The 22,256-nt window shown below is 34.2% G+C and overlaps 1 protein-coding gene across 1 annotated transcript in view; it reads left to right on the top strand.

Annotated features, from left to right (window-relative positions):
- The window catches only part of LOC142357426 (uncharacterized), a 34,660-nt gene extending 14,382 nt beyond the window's left edge, over positions 1 to 20,278 (top strand). The window contains exons 11-17 of the mRNA XM_075409063.1: positions 3,459 to 3,578; positions 4,051 to 4,203; positions 8,175 to 8,269; positions 8,842 to 8,880; positions 12,278 to 12,369; positions 17,991 to 18,098; positions 20,031 to 20,278. Coding sequence (XP_075265178.1) covers positions 3,459 to 3,578; positions 4,051 to 4,203; positions 8,175 to 8,269; positions 8,842 to 8,880; positions 12,278 to 12,369; positions 17,991 to 18,098; positions 20,031 to 20,278 — 855 coding nt within the window. The remainder of the gene's footprint in view (positions 1 to 3,458; positions 3,579 to 4,050; positions 4,204 to 8,174; positions 8,270 to 8,841; positions 8,881 to 12,277; positions 12,370 to 17,990; positions 18,099 to 20,030) is intronic.
- The last annotated feature ends 1,978 nt before the right edge of the window (positions 20,279 to 22,256 follow it).

A 22,256-nucleotide genomic window follows, 5' to 3' on the forward strand; every position in this document is an offset into this window, starting at 1 on the left:
TGATTGCTTTAAATTTGTTTATTGAAAAATAATTTCATTATCTTTTTTACGGAAGCCGTCTTTGATTTAATTAAATTGGGTAGTGCTTCAAGTTCCATTATTTGTTTGACAAAACCCATTATTTATGCCCAGATGAAACAAAGATTCCATAACACACTATATGTTTTAATACAGTAAGTTTTTTGTATGGTTGTGCGCGAATCGTGCATAAACCTAGATAACATCAGAGGTTTAAACATTTTAAAGTTGATACTGCACAACAATTGTTTCGTTAAATTCCCGCATTACGGTTCATGCGATGGTCGCGGTAACCGTACAAGATCTTAAACAACCGCCGGTAACCAATCTAAAACATATATGATTCCCAGCAATCATCTAAGATCGTATATGAATCCCGATAATCAAGCGATGTCAACATTGATATCCAGTAATCCAAGGTTTTTCTGGCTCCAACTTATGATACGAGACTACCTACCAATTAAGCTTAAAAATGGTCAAATACTAGGACCGGTAAACAAACAATACCATTAAAGATTCTTGGTAATCATATTATGCCATGATTGATTCTATGTAGTCATAGAGACTCATACATGAATCCCGAAATTCGATCAGCGTCCCCTATGGGACCTGGTACCCATTTAGGTCAAATATGGCACCTTGTAGAAAAACAAAGTTCAGGAACTCAAGTATGATTTTGGATTATTACTTGGAGTTATATAAGATTGCCTTTTATATAATTTATAGATAGCTCCTAATAAACATGCAAGTTTACATAAGACTGTCAGTAATCAAATCAGAAACATGACTCTCGGAAACAATGCAAGATTTTATTTGGTTCCACAAATCTTGAAAAGTTCTATATGGCTCCCAATAAAAATACAATGTAATATGATGATCCTAATAAACATGACAGGTCACGTGTGATTTTTGGTAACTATACAAGTTCATCAACAACTTCCGGTAATAATACATGCTTATTTTCGACTCTCGTACAAAGCAATCAGATATAACTCCCCGTGACACCCCAAAATCATACTTGAGCCCCGGTATCGCTCTTTGTAATAAGACAATTTATATAGACTTCCAATAATCATATAAAGCCAACTAATACTCCAAGAAGTCATACTTAATTATAGAATTTTTGTAAAGCCTAATCAATGAGCCAAAAACAAATATGACCTCTCATTAGACAGAGGGGATCTATTCTTTTTCGTCTCACCCAGCTAAGTGGGCATATAATTTTTGCGCCCCGTAGTCAAACATGCAATGTTTTTCCAAGACAATAAGCTAAATAATAACGCATAATTTGAAGCTGGTGTCGAGAAATTTTGGCGGGGGAGCGGAACAGAATAGATCAGACAGAAGCCATTTTTTTCGGATCCAAGAAGCCATTATTATTTCATTGTGGTTATCGGTAATCACAAAAGGTCATATTTGATTCCTAAAAACTTGCAAATTAACCTAAGACTTTGCAAAAACGAAATTTACAGCTTAGCTGACCTATTAATGAAGTCATTTTTTATATAATTCCTCGTAATCAAACGATATTAAACGCATATCACTCTCTCTAATGCTAAAGTTTTGACATAATTTTTTGTAATTATAAGAGTTTGAAGACAATTGTCGATTCGATGCTGATGCAATGTTTTATTTGACTGACTCTCTGTCACCAAACCTGTTAAAATATGATTTGCAGTAAACATAATTGTTTACTCATCACTCCGAGTGTTGGTTTAGAAGGTCATGTCTTGCGCTTGGTTCTCATTTTTGACGCCTCAGTATTCAGACAGGGTCATAAATGACCCCCCCCCCCCTTGGTCGTGAAATGTCGCATCGAGGTCTCGTTACTCAGAGATAGTCATATATGACTCCTGGTAATAATATACTGAACGTCAAAAGAAAAATAGCACCCCCTAGTTTCACGAAGAAAATGTTGAATTACTGATGCAATATTACTCCAACTTGTAATCAAATTTTGCAAAAGTTTTTTTACACCTTTGATACCTCACGCCAGTGATCCCGCCTACATCTGAAAGTCGGATAATAGATAACGGTAACTAACCTAATATCCCAAAGTAAAATTGATCAACTCCATCCAGAGTCTTGCAAAAAAAAGAAAGTTTTCTCGATATCAAATTTTAATCACATTTTTTTCTCCCTGTAATGTTTAACGCAATCACAAACTCAACCATAGTTAAACAAACGTGAAAACATCACATTTTGATACAACTTCCTTGTTACTGTGAAACTTGGATGAGGTTGATCAACGATACATTGGAACTTCTGGTAAGTGAAAGTTGTGTTTAATCTGAATTTCATAGCTGGGCAAGACGACATTTGTAGGGGGGTCAATGGTGTAAAAAAAGTGTTCAAAATGTCTATGATTTAATTTGGAGTACTTTTGCCACAAAAACTGAACTTTTACTTCTTAAAAAGAGGGGCCGGTAACTTAGTTTTGCCGTCCAGTTCAGTGTACAAGGTCATAATTGACTCCCCGGTCTAATGGTTCAGAGTAAATCAGTACTGAATCATGGAATATCAATTCTGTATTTTGGCACTGGCCATATAAGGATCATGTCACCTTTTACTCTGCGCAGGCAAAAAATCAGAATAAAAAGTTCGGATGTCTGAAAAGACGCTGATCATGCTCAATCGAATTCTTGAGTTCTTCTTCTGGGCAGCCTTTTTCTTAATACTGTAAAAACTCTGTATAGAACGGAAAACATTGTGACCTGGGAAAGTTAGCTTGGTAAGAAGAATCTTGCTCGCGCATGCTGATATATGCAGCTGTAACGTGTCGATCAAGGTGTTTTAAGTGCGCTTGAATGCCAAATCAAAATTTTGTTTAAATCAAGTCTATACGCTGCACAGACTGTATTTGACTATACTCAAAAAACTTTCTTGTTTCAGTTCTTGAAATCACGTTTTTCTATTGATAATATTGCAGATTCAGAAATGATTTACTATGGCACCTAACTCTGGGTCCTAATAACCTCACAAATTCATTTATGGCAACTGGCGATCGAACAAAGTTGGTTCAAGGTCATTTAATGACGCCAGACCATATATGACTCCGAGTGTTCGTAAAAGGGTTTACATAATTTCTGTTATTCCCTAATAATAAAAGGTAAAAAAGAAATTTAAGGATTTTTAAACAATCACAATTATGAAGCAAGTGACTGAATATGAGGCAAGTGAGAATAAATTAAGAATTGGGCATAATGTCAAATTAGCCCTATTCTTCATAAGACCGTTTTCTCCAGTGAGATCAAACTTCCTCTATCCTAAGCGTCTTTGGTGGTGGTTTTCCATAGTTTTTCATTGAATCTGAGCATATGTCACCGGAAAATTTTTAAGTTATTAATCACCGCGCAATAACAGATAATCGCCATAGATATAAACTCAAAACGTAAAACATTCAAGTGTTTATATCTTAGCCTGTGCGTCTGCTTTTGTAGGAAAGACAGCTATTGCTGGAGCAGGCGGAAAGGGCGGAAAATGGGCGGAAGGAGGCGGAACAGGAAGCGGAACAAGCTCTGTACCAGTTGGAGACATTCCTAGACGACATGGAAAAACTGGTTAGCGCATAGTTCCCGAACTGAAAAAAAGAAACCCTGGAAAAGTTTTTAAAAAAGTTGATAGAAAATAAGTTAAATAAATTTGGTCGTGATTTTGGTTAGGTAAATTTAATAAAGTTGGCAACTTTACCCTTCATGTTGATAACTCGCTAAAAGCTTCTCAATAAAAAAAGCCACGATGACGTTTATGTTGTACACTTGGAAACAACGAAAACAAGATTTTCTCTTACTACATACCGAACAAGAAACTTCAGAGAAAAAACGTAAGAATTATGAGCTGAACGAAGCCAAACGTAGTCAATTTCCGCTCAACTTTGTGGGTGCATTATTTATAACCAACCCCCCCCCCCCCCGCCACTGTGTACAAGCCATTTTTACTTGATGAATTACTGTGTCTTGACTGTTCTCAATTTTTCTAGGTTTATTCTTGAAGACCCATTAGATAAGGTTCTTGTACTTCTTGTAATTTTAGCACAAGATGCGTGACTATACGAGACTAGAGGCGAGGCACTATCGCAAACTGGATGAGGACATGCAAGAGCAGTACCTGAAGACCCTTTCTCCGTATGCTAAGGAAGCACTTATGCAACAGCTCAACGAGGGACCAGGGGATGCTAACTTTGCTGTAAGCATTGTGTGGATACACGTGTACCTATGAGAAGATTAAAGTTCTTCACGACTTTCTTGGTTTTGCTGGAGGAAGAGGTCCTAGCTTTGAGTTCCTTACATAGTCGCCCAAGATATTGAGCACATGTCGTGTGTCATCTAGATAAATGAATCTGCACGAAAATTACAGATGCCAAAAACTCTCCCAGCTACCCTAGCTAATTTTTTTCACACAACTATTCAAAATAGTGAAATCAATATAGTACTATATTGATTTCGCTATTTTGAATAGTTGTGTGAAAAAAAATTTGCTAGGGTAGCTGAGAGAGTTTTTGGTATCCGTAATTTTCTTACAGATTCATGTATTAAGATGACACACAATCTGTCTTCGATATCTTGGTCAACTATGTAAGGACCTCAAAGCTAGGACCTCTTCATCAAGTAAAACCAAGAAAGTCGTGAAGAAATTTAATCTCCTCCTCATAGGGACAAACTGTGAATGTGTCATTTGAGCTTTTTGTCCGATCTATTTTGGACTGTTCATGAGACCAGGCATGTCCAATAATAAGCGCAGCAAAAGTAGCACTGGATTTCACAATTTGTGGAATTTAAAATTCAGCTAAGGTGTTTCTTGGCTTTAGCCTCCAAATTCCTACAAGTTTTGAAAAATAACCCTCTAAGTTACTTTAATTTCCTTGAAGACCTATTGTCCTGATAAACTTACAAAGCACCCAAAGCTATACTAACAAATGTTACCCTGCACCAGCTAACTTCAACTACTTATGCGTACTAAGACAGTTACTTCAAAAAAACGCAGAAATCTAACTAAGAGCTCATACGAACAGAAAGGAGGGCTTTCATTAAACAAGTTTAATTGAGAAGCTTTGAAAAAACCCAAAAACCAAGCGGTGTATATATACTCCCCAAAAGTATATAATAGAGATATAACCAAGTTCTGCTTCTTTCTTGTAAGTTTCTTTTAAGCGAAGCGTTCTAAAAAGGCACATGGTTATTAAAAGTTTAACCCCAATTTTGTAAATAACCCTCCAAAAACTGCTCTCGGATCAGTTGCTCAATCTTCAGCGTTGTGGTTGAAAAAACTGATTGTAGAAAATTCAAGTGAAAACCAGGAATTTGTCAAAAACTGTTGATAGTTTGACCAGATTGGTGTTCACCCTGATTTCGAGTGAAAGTTCGCTTCACAATTTTCCAGAACATTTTTGAAATACAGTTTTTTCAAGTTCATCTAGTTTCGAAACATCTGCCGCTTTTCTGATTGCTGGTTTTGATGTCGAAAGCTTCTGCACCAATTTTTTGATATACAATTCTCTTAGAAAGTTCTAAGACTCTCTCAATTACAAAATGGTAACAAAATAAAGTACCAATTTGCAAATGAGGCATTCACTTGATGCGCGCGCTAACCACTCTGCAACTTGTCGGAGATGTAGAGAGAGCACATCACGCCACGATTGCACAAATGACACAATTTTTTCTACAGTTTCCTGCCTATGAGCAGAAACCGTTGATGTAAGCTAGTATAATGTAGTCTACGTTTAACTAATACGTAGTCTATCTCTTTAACAATTGAAAACTAGGCGCCTATATCCCCCTTAATTATGTTTTCTTTGCTGAAACTTTTTTCAAACGCGGCGGTGAAGTTGGCTTTGGTCTTACAGCAGCTGAAAACGAAAAGTGGAAGCAGTACCACAAAATTTGGCATCAGTGATGTTGGCTTTAAATATGTACATTAAGCGTTTAATTATGAGACAAAATAATATTAATGCAATGCATGTAGGAAACTCTTAATCGGTATCTTAATATTTCGTTTTTGATTGATTGGAACAAGCAAAATACGAAACAATTATGCACGTTTAATTTTTGTACGATGGTTTCTAGATATAAGTGACTGTAAGCCCGATGTCAAACATTACCATTTTGACCCATTGTTTCTCTCGCTCAACTGGAATTTGATGGTCTGGAAATAAATTTTCCATTTATCTAAAAGTTAAATTTTGAGGGTTACCACATCACAAACTGTGTACCAATGACAAACAACAAATAATTTTTTTTTCGTCATTATTTTGTTTGCTTGCTATTTGTTTCTATAGACGAAATCCTCCTGTTCTCCACAAGTTTGCTTAGACCAAAGATATATTCCTGCCACTTTGCTTCTTTAGAGATTGACCTTGAATTTAGGTTAGGATGGCTGCATAAACAAAAAAATTTCTAGGAGCAATAATAGTATCAAAATACTGATTTGTAAATAGATCGTCGTATCATCACCAATTGAGCTTGTTACAATTAGGTTCGTCATATGATCAATTTGAATAACGTAATTCCAATCAACGATTGAACAGCTTATTAGCTATGAGTGTAGCTCAAAGTGCAAAAATATCTGCAGTAAACTTTTTTCTAATAGGCCAACTTTGTAACCTTGCAGTTAATTCAAATTTATACTTGCTGCGCTAATTTGAAGCTTTGGAGCATCCATATGTCAGATTTTTAATATACGAGAGTTTATACGCATTTGCGAACTGCGACACATCACAGCACTGCTTCTTTTTTAACCAATTTTTCGCTTTTTGTTTCCCTTAATAAGCTAGAGTGCAACTAAGGCGATTAAAACAATCTTATATCTTTTATTGGCGTTTCCAACCCAGCTTAGGTCTTTGAAAAACTGAGCACCTAAATGTTTTCACTTGTTCAGTGGGTACATCATTCAGTTTTAAAGATGTAAATAGTTTAAAATACACTCCTCGAGGCTTGGATTTACGAAAACCTCGTGTTTGACCAAAGAGTGGTCCCGGAGTGGACCCGAATTAAAATTCAGTACTTAATTAGTCTATTCTCATTATGATTTTTTAAAATTCTGGACAGGGCATTTTATAGCTTGATAAATTTAAATTTCAGAAACTGTTTCTGATTTTTTCTTCTCAGACTGAAAAATAGACTGGATTTGGTCTGCACAGAATAAAATTTGGATGAGTCATGCACTGATTTTCATCTGGACAGCCTAAAATTCGTCAAGCTTAAACGTCAGCCTAAACGTTTAGATCAACCATGCTTGCCTGAATAGATCCAAGAAAAAAATTCAGCTTGGTTTAATCTGAAGTTTATCTGACTTCAAGTTTTTGATTTTATGCTAAAATTTCTGCAATTGGACTTTAGCTCGACCCAAAACTAAGGCTGGACTTTTGGTCGAGCCGAATTTGGAAAGAGTTGGCTATTTCATATAACGTAATCAACGGGTATGGCTCTTTAATTTCTCTCCATTGAAGAAGTTGTAAGAAAAAAGGCATCTCTTAAACTGAACATCAAATTTTTCTGGCTATCAAAAATCATGAACGATTCAAACACTAAACTCTCAAACAGTAAGCATATCCAAAGCTGTTTGTTGGAGCTATTCTAACAAGTCCATTTATCAGAATTAACGGTTTTCTGGTAAAGTTTATTTTTATTTAATAATAAACTGGACTGCTTGTCACAATGATGCTTTGGTGTTGTACATGAGTGCTTGCGTATTCAGGAAACGAAATGACAAAAATCAAAAAAATAAAAAAAAATGATTATTTCTTTGACTTATGAAAAGACCTCAGAAAAGATATTACCTTGACCAACTTAAGCCATGAAAAGATATTACCTTGACTGACTTAAATTAGGTGATGGAGATTGTAATTATAGTCAATATTGGCCTTTTTTTACTAGATTTTCAAAAAATCTTTTCATAAGTCGAGGTGAGGTCTAGACTAAGTCGAGGTCTACACTAGGATAAAGAAAGGGGTACGAGGGTTTTGTATCGTGCCATTTTATTTCATCATGACAACACCACTAAAGGCATAAAACAAAGCTTCCAATCTTTTATTGGTTCTGAAAAAGATGATTAATTTTTTTTTCAATTGTCTTGGCAAAACAGCTCTTTGTAAAATAGATTCATTACTTCTTTGGTTATTCAAATGAAAAAAAAACTGATATTGTCTTTTTATATTCCAGATGCAAACGGACGAAGTAATCCAGGAAGCCAAGAAGGCCATTTCTGAGATCAGGTCTGGAAGTCGAAGGAGCCAGCGATCAGCGGAGGCGCAAATGTAAGAAATATAAACAGCCCTCTAAAAATACCAAAAAAAAACATTTCTTTAAACATACTATTGTTCCGAACACTTAGAAAGGAAACACAGCCGAGATGCTGCTCTTTATTGAAAGGTTCATTCTTAGTTACAAAGAAATCAGTTTGTTTTTTTCCTGATAATAAGGAAGATTATCATATGTAGCTCTAGCAATTTGAGGGGAGAACCTTTTGTCCTGGTACTCTGTTCTGAGCTGCATTTTCGTATCACCGCTAATAAACGGAAGGCTCTTTATGCAAAAAAAATTTAATTTTAACCTCCCCCCCCCCATCCCTCCTCCCCTCGGCTGACAGTTTTTTCGAAGCATTTACACGGATCATGTATGACTGCTGATGATCATGTGATATTACTAGATATGACGTCACACATTTGATCACCACATAATATCATATGTAAATACAAATCATGACATATTTCCCAGTATGGCCATTGTGACATTTCTTGGGAAAAAGCGTTTGAGAAAGCATTAAAGAAGAAAGTAGAAGAAAGAAGGAAAAAGAAATCAGTGAAAAATATGCTGTTATTCAATTTAGAATGATGAAATCTATTCGTAACATGAGACGAATTCATTCGTGAGTACCCATAACATAGAAGTAGATTATCACATACATTATCTGGTAGCACGTCGGATTAGAGTTTAGCCAAACTGTTATCTTTTCATTGATCACATCAAATGTTGGGCATTATCGGACCGAGCCAGTTTGTTACTGATCACATTGCTTAAATGAAATCTGCAAATATGAATTTCACATGATTATTTTCTGTTACGCTTGAAATAAAACGGACAAAAAATTACTCAAGAGCTAAGCAAATTTAAAGTAGATTTCGCTAGAAAAAATAAAAAAAACTGAAAATTGCATAAGAAAAGATTGCAGTTTTGCCATTTTAGGAATTGTAAATAAATTTTGTTCGCTTGACAGAAAATTAAAAACATTTATCCACGTTCTAAATGTATCAAATTTGGCTATAGCAGTTTATGAATTTTTTGAAAAAAGTGTCAATTTACATCATGCGTGGATTTTTTTTGCGTTCATTCTAAACTTTTCTTTTTATAAAACCTTTAAAAAAATTCTGACTGCGAAACTTATGATTAATTGAACATAAACTTCGCAGATAATGTAGGTTGCTATGTTTCAATGTTTCCATTGGAATTAGCTAACTACATGAAGTTAACAGCTAATTAAGTCGTCAAATTTAAGACCGCAGTTTTAAATTTTTCGGAACCTTTTTTGAAAACTGGGCTAATTTGAACAACAAAACTGTTCACAAGATAAGAACATTTTCAAATATTCTCAAGTAGAACGAAAACTGAACACCTAGAGTTGTATTATTTGTCTCGAGAACATTTTTTCATTTTTTAACTTTCTAAAATGTTTGCGAAAGTAGCCTTTTTTAAATCAATGTATGTTGAGAAATTAATTTTGTCAAATCCTGGTTAATTGCTCTCATAGAGAAGCGATTATTGTAAAGGTGTGTGTCTCTTTTATACAAATTTTTTTCTTGACAATTTTGACTCTTCGAGTTAATTTTACGCCCTCAACTTTTTGCGTTTGGCGTGATCTAAAATTCCCTCTCAATCACAATTTCAAGCAATTTAATACTCGAAGTCAATTGAAAAGTGCACCAAAACTGATGCCATTTTTCACTTTAAATCTTAATAGTTGAATATATTAACCTCTAATTTGGTCATTTGAAGCCCACCATTGAACGTCTTAGTCCCATTTAAGCTCCCCCCCCCGACTGAAGCAGGCTGCAATTGATTAGAGCTCACACTAGTCGTTCGAGAGCAATTCTTCCGACGTTTAGTCGGTTATTTTTTTTGTTTTGTATACATTTTTAAAACTTGGGTCAACAAGTTGATGCTTAGTTTTCCCTTAATCCATGGAAACTTTCTCTGTCATCTAGTGACAGTGTACAAAAGCGAAAAAATTATTAAAGCAAAAAATGAAAAAGATTGAACTCATTTTTTTAATTAAAAAACAGTTTACGTCAAATAAGTTTGCGACAATCGTGAATGGAAAAATTGCGTCTGGTTTTGATTGGGTTTTATATCGATATTTGTGTGAGGTTTTCTCTGTTATACGTGATTCTTCATTGTTGTACATGTTCGCGTGTAACTTTTGTAGCGCAGCAAAATCAGCAAGCACCAAAAATTTGTACCTGAAAAATGCTTTGTTTGAAAATTCTTTTTGTTCCGTTGTCGTTTGATTCATTTTGTGACATTTGTTATTTCATATTCAACCTGATTCATCAAAGTTTCGTCAAATTTGCTTTTGGGGAGAAAAGTTCAGTTTTGAAGAGTTTGATGTCATAGTGAATGATAAGTTCAGAATACTCTTCTGATCAGCCTTCTGGCTGTTAAACAGCGTTCTGGGCTAAATATATAGGCATACACAATAGAAATTTTGCAACATTGAGTTTGTTAATTAAGACGTATGTATATCGTCGCTGTGTTGAAAAATATTTCATCAATCTGGCAAAAAATTGGTAAGAATATTTTTCTGTATTTTTTTTTGCTTAAATTCTATAAAACTCAATCGAGGTAGGCACTCAATTTCCATGTGATTATAATGGTCTGTTTCAAAAGTATCAAGACTGAAACGTACATCTTTAATACATTGCACTTTCCACCACAATTATGACAACATCAAACGTATCTCAGAAAGCCATAACTCTTCTTGAGAACTAAATTGCATTCTTTTTGAACTGATGAAATGTATGAATATTGATTTTTCTATATTTGACAACAACCTCAATGTTATCTGCAGAAACGGTCTCTGACTAACGTAAAATCTTTTGCTCGAACGGGGGGTGATATATGGGGCGGCAACTCAATTAGGCGTAAAAAAGTTTTGTAGCCATTAGGCGGAAATCCCTAACTAATGTTTTGCGGAAATTAGGCGAATAACAGTCGAACATGTGAGAGAAGTACTTCAAAATTTACTCCATGTTAAAAAGTTGTGAGGGGTACCTAACATTTGACTTGACATGCAAAATAGTTGCTGAAATTACATCTGAATTGTGTCATTTCTCTCAACTGTTTCCATCTATTTTCGTCTACTTGGTGTCATCACGGCCAAGGACTTTGATTTTCAAAAAATAACTGGCAAAAACAGTTAATGTTCAAAATTACTCAATTGCTGTAGTATACATAATTTATTAACTACCGATTGAAAAAGCGGGCGGAGAATTGCGGGAGTTGAAATTAAGTTAGATGGTAAAACTGTTTAAAATTTTTATTAAAAAAATTGTTTTAGACAAGCGGGTAAAATAACGTTGGGTAAAATATCAGGTTGGGTATAATTGCATTGGGTAAAATAACATTTGGTAAAATATGGGCTTGGGTATAATGGCATTGGTTAAAATGGAATTGGGTAAATTGTCCTGACAATTGGGTAAATGGCAACAAAAAATTCTTGCTTGAGTTTTGCCTAATATTCTACACCCCGCTTTGATTAATTTTTGTTGTTAATTTGTTCTGATTGGAAAATGTGAATGATGAACACCGATTTTTAAACTGATATCTGATAATAATTTATTAATTGCTCTAGAACGAAGTTCATAGCAATTATTGTAAACGTGTTGGTCTTTTTATGCAAATTTTTTGCGTGACAATTTTGCGCTTTTCTTCTAGAACATTCTTTGACTTCTCAAGTGAATTTTTCACGCTTTCGTTCATTTTTGAGTGATCTCTATTGTTCTCACTCCGAATGTTTTTTCACCCGCCTGTCGTTCGAGAGCAATTCTTCCGACATTAGTCGGTTTATGTTTCCACAGGATAATTGCTGCACAAATTCAAGCAAGCTGAAAGGTGAATGTGTCTGAAATGACAATTGCAATTATTTTAGCCAAACAAAATGCAGCCAAAACACTTTTAGTAATTTTGAACTAGCGCTTAAATCACATTAGTTCTGATAGTTTCAATTAAACTGTTGCAAATCTTGGATAACGTTTGTGATTGTTTTTAAGGAAGGCGGACCCAATGTTGAGCGAATATCTGCGGACTTATGACTTTGTTCACGAGTTCAAATCCACCATCACGTTTCTCTTCAAAACTAAAGGTAAATTTACCTTACCATAGTATTTAACTTGGTATTACAACATAGTATTTAATTTATCATAGAATTAGTATTTAACTTATGATAGAATTTAACTTATCATATTAAGTTATCATACCCGGGTCGAGGTTTGGTGGTGAATTTTCGTAAGAAATGCGGTGAAATGTGGTGAAAAAAAATAATTTTCACCGCGTATTTCGTACATCTTTTTGCGGTGAATGCGGTGAATCGCGGTGAATTATTTTTTTTCACCGCGTTCTCGGTGGCGGTTAATTTTTTTTTCACCGCTTAATGCGATGAATTATTTTTTTTCAACGCATCTAGCGGTGAAAAAAAATAATTCAACGCTTGGGAGAAAGTGGTGAATTATTTTTTTTCACCGCATCTAGCATTAAGCGGTGAAAAAAAATTAACCGCCAACGAGAACGCGGTGAAAAAAAATAATTCACCGCGATTCACCGCATTCACCGCAAAAAGATGTACGAAATACGCGGTGAAAATTATTATTTTTCACCACATTTCACCGCATTTCTTACGAAAATTCACCGTGTCTTCTATTAATTCACCCTGTTCACTTTTCTTACCTGAATCAGCGCTTCAGCTGATTTTTTTGTCAAACCAGGCATCATCAGACAGCTCACTGCAGACAATCTCCATCAGCAACAATTTTTTACTGTTCAGCAACTTTTACTCATTTTTTTAAAATTATTCAAGAGTTTCAAACAAAACCGCTAGTTTTGATTAATTTCCCATTTGAGCCTCTACGCAACAACGCTAGCGCTGTTTTCCTCTTTTCAAAAACCGAAAGAATCAATCAATCAATCAATTATCAATTCGAACAAAATTCAAAGTCGGCAATATAAATAAGTACAATTCGTTCGTAAAACAAACTTCAAAATGAGAAAATCAAAAAGAGACAATGTACAGCTAAAAGGCAAACAACAAATGAAAATGCGAAAATATAACGCGGAAAAGAATTAGAATGTTTCAAACAACCTTGGAATTTCTGCAGTTCAGTGTCCATTGTTTGTAATTGTTTGCGCTTTTTTCTTCTTTTTTGAACTTCTCTATTACAAGACGGACTTGGCTTCTGTTCCATTGCTTTTTTACATAAACCTAAAAAACAACCATCCAAAAACTGATCTTCTAACAACAAATTCTATCCATAAGCTATCTTCTATCTTCTATCTTCTATCTTCTATCCATAAGGGTCTCGAACATCTGGGCCTCGAGCTGGCACGGGGTTCTATATGATGATCTTCTGAAGCTCTTCAATAATAAGCCTTCAACAACGAAAAGGCAACAGTCTTATCTGAAATTGCATTTAAAAAATATCAAAGCTCTTTAACAAAACACCAGGGACCAACCAATAGCATAATAGTAAAGTTATTAGAATGGGTACTGACATATATCCTATCGATATAACTCTTTCATATATACCCCCCCCCCCCACTGTATTTCCACTGTAGTTACCATATGGTATCTCCCGTGGGTCTCCGCTCCAACCCTAAAGACTCTCCGACTCTCCTTCTACTACTACAACAACTACTACTACTACTACTACTACTACTACTACTACTACTACTACTACTACTGCTACTACATATGGGATCTATGGATATCACTTCTATAGTATACTGAATTCGGATCCAGCACATTCTTTCTCTATTTCCTTCTCGCGGGAACTTTTGAAACATTCTATTTGGTTTCACATTCAAATTTATACATGCTTACCTCGCGGACAGCAAGCAGGCACGCTGGCAGTTTGCCTGCTGTCACTTGACGTGACAGCACACGAATGAGCATGTCAGGTGACAGCAGGCGTTGCCATTCGAAAGTTTCACTTTCTCATCTAGGTTAGCCGCTATAACTATGAATTAAATTTTCAAAGTGATGAATCTAATATATTCGAGAGCTCTATTATAGTGCGACTATGAAAATGGAATACTATGAGTGCAAAAAAAAGATTTAAAGGGGGAAGTTGGGGGTGGGGGGGATGGTTGGGTTGGGGGCTGGTATGCGTCCGAAAAAGGCTTATATCTCAAAAACTACTGAACCAAATTTAAAAAATGAATATGTTTTGGAGTCAGCATGAACTGGGGCATCAAACTGGCGTTAAAAAAGTTAAAAAATCAAAGGAATCAAAAACTCAATTTTGGAGATTTTGGCCGGAATTGGCTTATTTTCAGCGAAATTTGGAAAATTGAAGAATTAGGCAATGAAATAAAACCGAAAGTTTTCAACACTTATATATTCGTAAAGAGCATTAAATGAGCAAGAAAATGTTATAACATAGGTAAAAAATGGATTACTAAGAGAAAAATTGTTAAACCAGACAACTTTGAAAATTCGAAAATTTTGCGAAAATCGACCCTGATTTCGGGCTCTACATTGCCCTCGCATTCTCTTGTTTGGCAATGCTTTGAAAATATAGTTATATTGTCGTTGGAAGCGTGAGTTCTAGTTTATTTTGATACCAAAAACTTGTATGTTTTGTGCTTTTAATCGGTCGAATTTAGTCAAAGTTTGACAAAAATGGCAAATTTTTACCCCTAAACCGACAGTTTTTTGGAAAATTTGGATGTAAATTAACAAAAGTGATAATATTTGTATAAAAATTAATTCAAAAATTACGATATCACCACATTAAAATGAGCTATCATACGCTTCCTAAATCGTCTTTTCAAAAAGTTATAAGGAAATGACTTTCATGAAGTTCGACAGTTTTTCATTTAAGGCGAGAGTTATTTGGAAATTTTGTTTTAAAATCAGCTTATTGGCATTTGTCTCTACCTGAATTCAAAGAGTAAGCCATTAGTGCAACAAAATGCGCTATCATACATCTTCTATCTCGTTTTTCTTCAAAAAGTTATAAGCAAACGGTTTTCATGAAGTCCGACTTATTGATCACCTAACTCGACAGTTGATTGAAATTTTTGTATAAAAATAAGCATATTGGCATTTATTCCTACCTGTATTCAAATAGTACGTTATCAGAGCAACAAAATGCGCTATCATACACTTTCTATCTTGTTTTTTTCTATAAGTTATAAACAAACGTTTTTCATGAAGTCCGAAATTTTGTTCACATAACTCGTCAGTTCTTTAAAAATTTCGTAATGAAACCATCAATTTGGACTTTATTTCTACATGTATTTAAACAGTACGTTTTTAGTGCAGCAAAATGCACTATCATACCTTTTTTATCTCGTTTTCTTCAAGAAGTTATATACAAACGTTTTTCATGAAGTCAGACAACTTGACCACCTAACTCGACAGTTGATTGAAAATTTTGTTTAAAAATAAGAACATTGGCAATTATTTCTACATGAATTCAAACAGAAAACTATAAGAGCAACAAAACGAGCTGTCATACTTTTTCTATCTCTTTTTCTTCAAAAAGTTATAAACAAACGTTTTTTATGAAGTCCGACAAATTGACCACCTAACTTGACAGTTGATTGAAAAATTGAAAGTTTTGTATAAAAATAAGCAAATTGGCATTTATTTCTACTTGAATTGAAAAAGTACGTTATCAGAGCAACAAAACGGGCTATCATACACTTTCTGTCCCGTTTTCTTCAAAAAGTTATAAACAAACGTTTTTCATGAAAACCGAAATTTAAAACACTTAACTCGACAGTTCTTTAAAAATTTCGTATAGAAATCATCATATTGGCCTTTATTTCTACATGTATTCAAAAATTGCGTTATTAGTGCAACAAAATGCGCTATCATACATCTTTTTTCTCGTTTTATTCAAAAAGTTATAAACAAACGTTTTTCATGAAGTCCGACAAATTGATCACCTAACTCGACAGTTAGTTGAAAATTTTGTATAAAAATCAGCATATTGGAATTTTCATATAAACTAAAAAAATATGTTACTTAAGCAACAATATGGGCTATCATATACCTTCTATCATGTTTTTCAAAAAGAATGTTAAACGAATGTTTTTTTTAAAACATCGTCATTTTCTCCGCCTAATTCGACAGTGCTTTGAAAATTCCAGTTTCACTTGCATTCAACTGATTTTTTTGATAAAATTGCAAGTATAATTTGAAAGTAGGTTACAGCGAGAGTTCAATAATTTAGGTTGGGGGATCGATTTTTTGCTCCATCATATAGAAAAAATGGTTTGAAAATAAAATTTTTTTGATATTCTCACTACTGTTGTCTGCTTTCAACACTTTCCAGTTTTATTTGCATCCAAGTGATTTTTTTGGAAATTAGCAAGTATACTTTTAAAGTAAATTACTACAAGATTTCGAAAATCTAGGTTGGAGGGTCGATAATTTGCTCAATCATACAGAAAAAATGGTTTGAAAATAAAATTTTTTGATATTCTCACTTCTGTTGTCTGCTCTCAACATTTTCCAGTTTTATCTGCATCCAACTGATTTTTTTTTTGAAAAATTGCAAGTATACTTTTCAAGTAGATTACTACAAGAGTTCGAAAACCTAGGTTGGGGGGGTCGATAATTTGCTCAATCATATAGAAAAAATGGTTTAAAAATAAAATTTTTTGATATTTTCACTACTTTAGTCTGCCTTCAACACTTTCCAGTTTCAATTGCATCCAACTATTTTTTTTGAAAATTTGCAATAATAATTTGAAAGTAGATTACAGCAAGAGTTGAAAAAAACTTAGGTTGGGGGGTCGATAATTTGCTCCATCATATAGAAAAAATGGTTTAAAAATGAAATTTTTTGATATTCTCACTACTTTTGTCTGCTTTCAACACTTTCCAGTTTCATCTGCATCCAACTGATTTTATTGAAAACAATATGGATACTTCAGCCCACAACAAAATTTCACATAATTTAACGCTTTTTAGCGTTGACACCTAGACCTGGGGTCGAATAGCGGTGAATTATTTTTTTTCACCGCATTCACCGCATTCACCGCATTTCTTACTTTAATTTGCCATAATAGTCTATGCGGTGAATTTTCGTAAGAAATGCGGTGAATTTGGTGGTGAATTTTTGTAAGAAATGCGGTGAAAAGCGGTGAATTATTTTTTTTTCACCGCATTCACCGCAATCACCGCATTTCTTACGATAATTCACCGCATTCACCGCATTTCTTACGAAAATTTACCCAAAAACCTCGACCCGGGTAGATTAACATGTCTCACATGTTGACGACATGTTAATCTTACTTGCATTGAAAGGTTATTCAAAAGGAGGTAGAAATTTGTACACAGTTTCAGCACATTTAAGCTAACATTTTTCAAAAAAGCTAAAAACAATTATGATTGAAAAATATCGACAAAAATATGATGTGGTGATTTTTTTAACTTTTTCCTAAATTTAGAGAATCCTGACTGGTAACTGACAAAAATTAAGATCATCACTTCAGTTTTTTTAATTCTGAAAACATGAAAATTGAGTTAACCGCGAGGTTAACATTACGTGCTAAAAAGTGTAACTCAAGCATTACTAATCTCTTAATTTAGAACTCACTATGGTTCGTTTTTTCTTTAAGTATTCTAATACCAATGTTAAATAAATCCCGTTTTTTTTGTCTTTTGGAACTCGTTCCCGGTGTTTAGACTTTTCTTCTGTTACCTTTTGGTAAAACAATGATTTTGTTAAAATTGTTTGTGATTTGTGATTTCAGCTGTGGACTCTATAGTCACAATACTTGACGAGATAGAAGTGATCAACTTCGACAAAGATGAAAATTGTTTCCAACAAATTGCAGAGATGCAACAACAACTCATCATCCGTTAGTTTTCATTTTCAAATTAATTATAAGGTCAAATGATAAGCTACAGATCTTAATCAAGGATCTGCAATGTATTACAAAACAATGGAACTAACAAGAAGAACTGTTTAATTGCTCTCAAACAAGTTGGTCCTGTTGGTCTTTTTATGCGATTTTTTTCCTCACCGAATTTTTGTCTCGCCCATTTGACTTTTCGTCCTCAAAAAAGGGATTAACAAGTAGCACCCAGCGGGCATTAAGTTTTCTTAGAGCTTTCAGCTCACTTGTCTCCAAATAAACGTTTCACAAAAACTGTTTTGAATACATGATTATGGTGTGAAGGGCGGTTCTAAAGTGGTTAACCCCCCCCCCCCCCCCCCCCCCTCCTCCCACATCAGCCCCCCTCACTTCACCCCAATCCCCCACCCTGCACTTCATTCAAGCCGTAAGTGCCCGTGCAGTCAAAGACTCCCCTCCCACGATGCCAACTGCGCACCGGTCGTTTGAGAGCAATTCCCCGACGTTAGTTGGTTATGTTTAAACTCTTGCGTTTTTTGCAAACAAAAGCATTATGAGGAGCGTCGGTATCAGTTTTTCTAGATCATTATTCTTTAAAAGATACTGCAAACACAATTACCGGAGTTCAACTAGGGTTAACTACTTGTTGGATATCAAATCGTTTGTCTTCGTGAACCGTGTGTACAATATACAGAACGGGCTAGAAATTTATTGGGTTTCTCATCGTATTAAAACAAACAAGGGTCCCTAGTCATTGGCTATTGCAAATCTTAAAAGATCTTAAAGATCCTCATATGGCCTAACTAATTAATGCATTAATCTTGTAAGATTGTATAAGAGACTTACAAGATTCACTCTGAACTTATAAGAGTAAAAATTTGTAAGATCTTATCAGATTCCTTTAGGATAGGTTTTAATCTTGTAAGAGTTCCTAAGATTAGTAACAACTTGTAAGACTTTATAATTATCTTATAAGATACACATTATTCTTATAAGATTAAAACCTATCTCTTTGGATATTACAAGAATCTTAAAAGACACACAACATTAAGGCAGATTTTGTAAGAGCTGATCAGAATCGTATAAGAACCACTTTATTTTTGTAAGAAAAAACAGATATTGTATGTATCTTCAATGTTTTTTCGATGCATTGCTAGGAACTTAAAGATACGTTAATCTCTAAAAAGACATGTATACGCTAGCTCGGCCAAAGAACCCCGACGATGTAAAAATTGAGACACAAAACCTGAATTATAATTTTCACAATCTTTGCTTTCAAAATTTTCACAGTTTGCACTTAGCAAAACGCTCCGTTAGAGTTGAAAGTAGGCTGTTTTTTTACGTTTTTTAAAATAAAATGACCGCTGATTTTCTAAACAAGACCGTTTCATAATGTTTCTTCAGACAATGACCGTCATTGTTATAGTTTGGTTATAATCGGACTCAAATTTAGATCATTGTTTAGACTAGATACAGATGTGATAAAGATGTGAGTGTAAGGTATGTTTCGTTCTTTGTCGGAGCGAGTCTTGTAAGATCTTACGTAAATAATCTTACATCTGATAAGATTTGCATTTTTTTCTACAGAGCAAATCTTGTAAGATCTTATAAGACGATACTTACCTTTTACAAGATTCACTCTGTCTTGTAAGATCTTACAAGATATACAATGTCTTATAAGATCTTATAAGCTATGCTCCATCTTATATCCAATTACAAGATATGGAGTATTGGTAAGAATCTTATAAGATCTTATAAGATTTGCAATGGCCAATGACTGGGGTGTGTTTACAAATTGTCCGGGTTCAATTTTTGTACCAAAAAAAACGTTTGGAGAGAAAATAAATTTTAAGAAACCTTTTAAAAGCTATTTTTTGTCTTATGTATATCTGATGAAATTAAATCCAATTTTTATGGTGTCCACCTTTTCTACAGTGCTGGGCGAAATCCTTGGTGTCCTACTGCGCATCCTGTTCCAAAACAAACTGGATCACAGATCCCTTGCCTACTTCCAGAGACAGCTGCCAGACCTCGTGCCCAGATCCCTCTTTGCCCAGATAGACGACTCAATCCTGTCCGGAGGGGCTGAACTTAAAACGACTGCAGGAACAAGTTGCATCATTGTAAGATATAACTTCTTTTCTCTCTCTCTCTCTCTCTCTCTCTCTCTCTCTCTCTCTTAGGTTCCAAGTTGTCTAGGAAAATAAACCCCACTGAAAAGAACCCAGTCCGATTCTAATAGAAAACAAGGCGGCTCGGTAATGTGCAATGGCACATAAAGTTCCGACCCCGCCCATCCACAATTTTGGCTTAATTGTCTACCAAATGAGGAACAGATAGAAAAACCCAAAAATTATTTTTTGCGAATCCCAAAAAAGCCCAAGTCTTTTTCAAAAAATTCTGTATGAACGATAAGATAACCTCCAAAACAAATAACTCAGTGGAGTAAAAATTGATGCATTAGATTGCTGTAATATGTCAATATTAAGAAAGCGAGTCAAAACGAACAGCAAAATCAAACAACAACAACAACAAACATTAGTTACATCAAAAAATTTATGTCCCTCTTAAAAACTAAATTTAATAACAAAGTCAACATACCGCCAGATAAACCTGAAACTAAACAAAAATAACTTATAAATCACCAGAAAACATATGCGACCAGTCCATAAAAAGGTTTGGTAACAATTATACAAAAAAGAACAAAAACAGAAAAGTAAAAAAAATTAACTTATTTTTTTGAAACAATTAACTTCAAAGTAATAAATACCATTAGGAATAAATTAATATTACCACAAATTTGCAATTACCACTGCTTCTATCGAAGGGCATTAGGACCTGACCTTATTCATTTTTTAGAGCGGCTAAAAAGAACAACAAAGAACAAACAAAATTTCAATTGAAACTTGCCAGAAAACGCTGTCAAAACCGTCAAGCCAAATTTTGGCACTCAAAATATATTTGATTGCGCCTTCTTCAAACAGCTATAATGTAGTACGTGGCCATTCATTAGTAAGACTAGGTAACAAGTAGACAAAAAAGCGAAGTGCTAAAGTATGTAATACTTTTAATTTTCTTTTCGAAACAAAATTACATTCAATGTCATGAAAGGCATTAATTACAAAAAGAGCTATTTAAATATCGTCGCTTTTTCATGAAAAGGAAACCCTCGAGACCTGTAATTATCCAGAATATTTCTTGCATCTACAACAAGAACGTCAAATATGACAAAAATCAAATTAATTTAATTTTTTTTTGTGAAAAAGCGGTGTCGAAGCCAGTAAGGTCATAACAAAATCTTTAAAAAAAAAATATTTTGGGACACCAATCCCTTTTATTCCCTTGACACCCATAATGTCATATTTGACCTGTAATCAACTAACGAGATTAGGTAACAAAAAGAAACATAAAAAGAACAAAAGTGCGAAGTTAAAAAAGTTTTTTTTTAATTTTGGAAAACGATGGGTTTGAAAGTCATAAAAGCCATCAGCTATCTGCTAATATCAGAATATCGGTTTTTCTATTCTTCCATGAAAAGCCAGTGAAAGCTATCACTATACAGGAAATTTCATACGACCGAAACGACAAAGTATAAATGACAGTTAAGACAAAATTAAAAAATTCAATTGTTTTCTTCAAGAAAGAGGCGTCGAGGCCATTAAAACGATGATTTATATCTTTCAGGATTTTAATATGTTCAATTGTGCTTTAATTTGAATGCTAATAAGGTGACATGAGAACTGTCAATAATGTGATAATGTGACAAAATTAGAAAACGTGAAAAACTGGCAAATATCAAAACAAACAAAAATCTAAAATCTTGTAGTATCAAAGCCAGAAAACAATAATTTCAGGCTTAAAACTGCAACCGAGAATAAATGTTAACTCAGTAGAAAGAAGAAGCAGTCTTTTTTTGCTGACACTAAGCTGGAAGTTGAACAAATTAAGAAAAAATAGAGGAAAAGTTAATTAAGCCATTATTTATTGAAAAGTCAATTATTTTTAAAAAAGAAACGACCATAAACTTTCAATTAAAAAACTAAATGCATTAGCCTGGAGCTGTTTAGCAAGCGAATTGGTTGGACCTATCACTCCTGAGCTTTGATTTGATATGTTCTGTTCTTTATTATTAAAAAAAAGGCTTTTTTTTAAAAAAAAAAG

Source organism: Convolutriloba macropyga, unplaced genomic scaffold (genome assembly GCF_964194025.1).
Source record: "Convolutriloba macropyga unplaced genomic scaffold, txConMacr16.3 SCAFFOLD_1520, whole genome shotgun sequence".
NCBI classification, from domain to species: Eukaryota; Metazoa; Xenacoelomorpha; order Acoela; family Convolutidae; genus Convolutriloba; species Convolutriloba macropyga.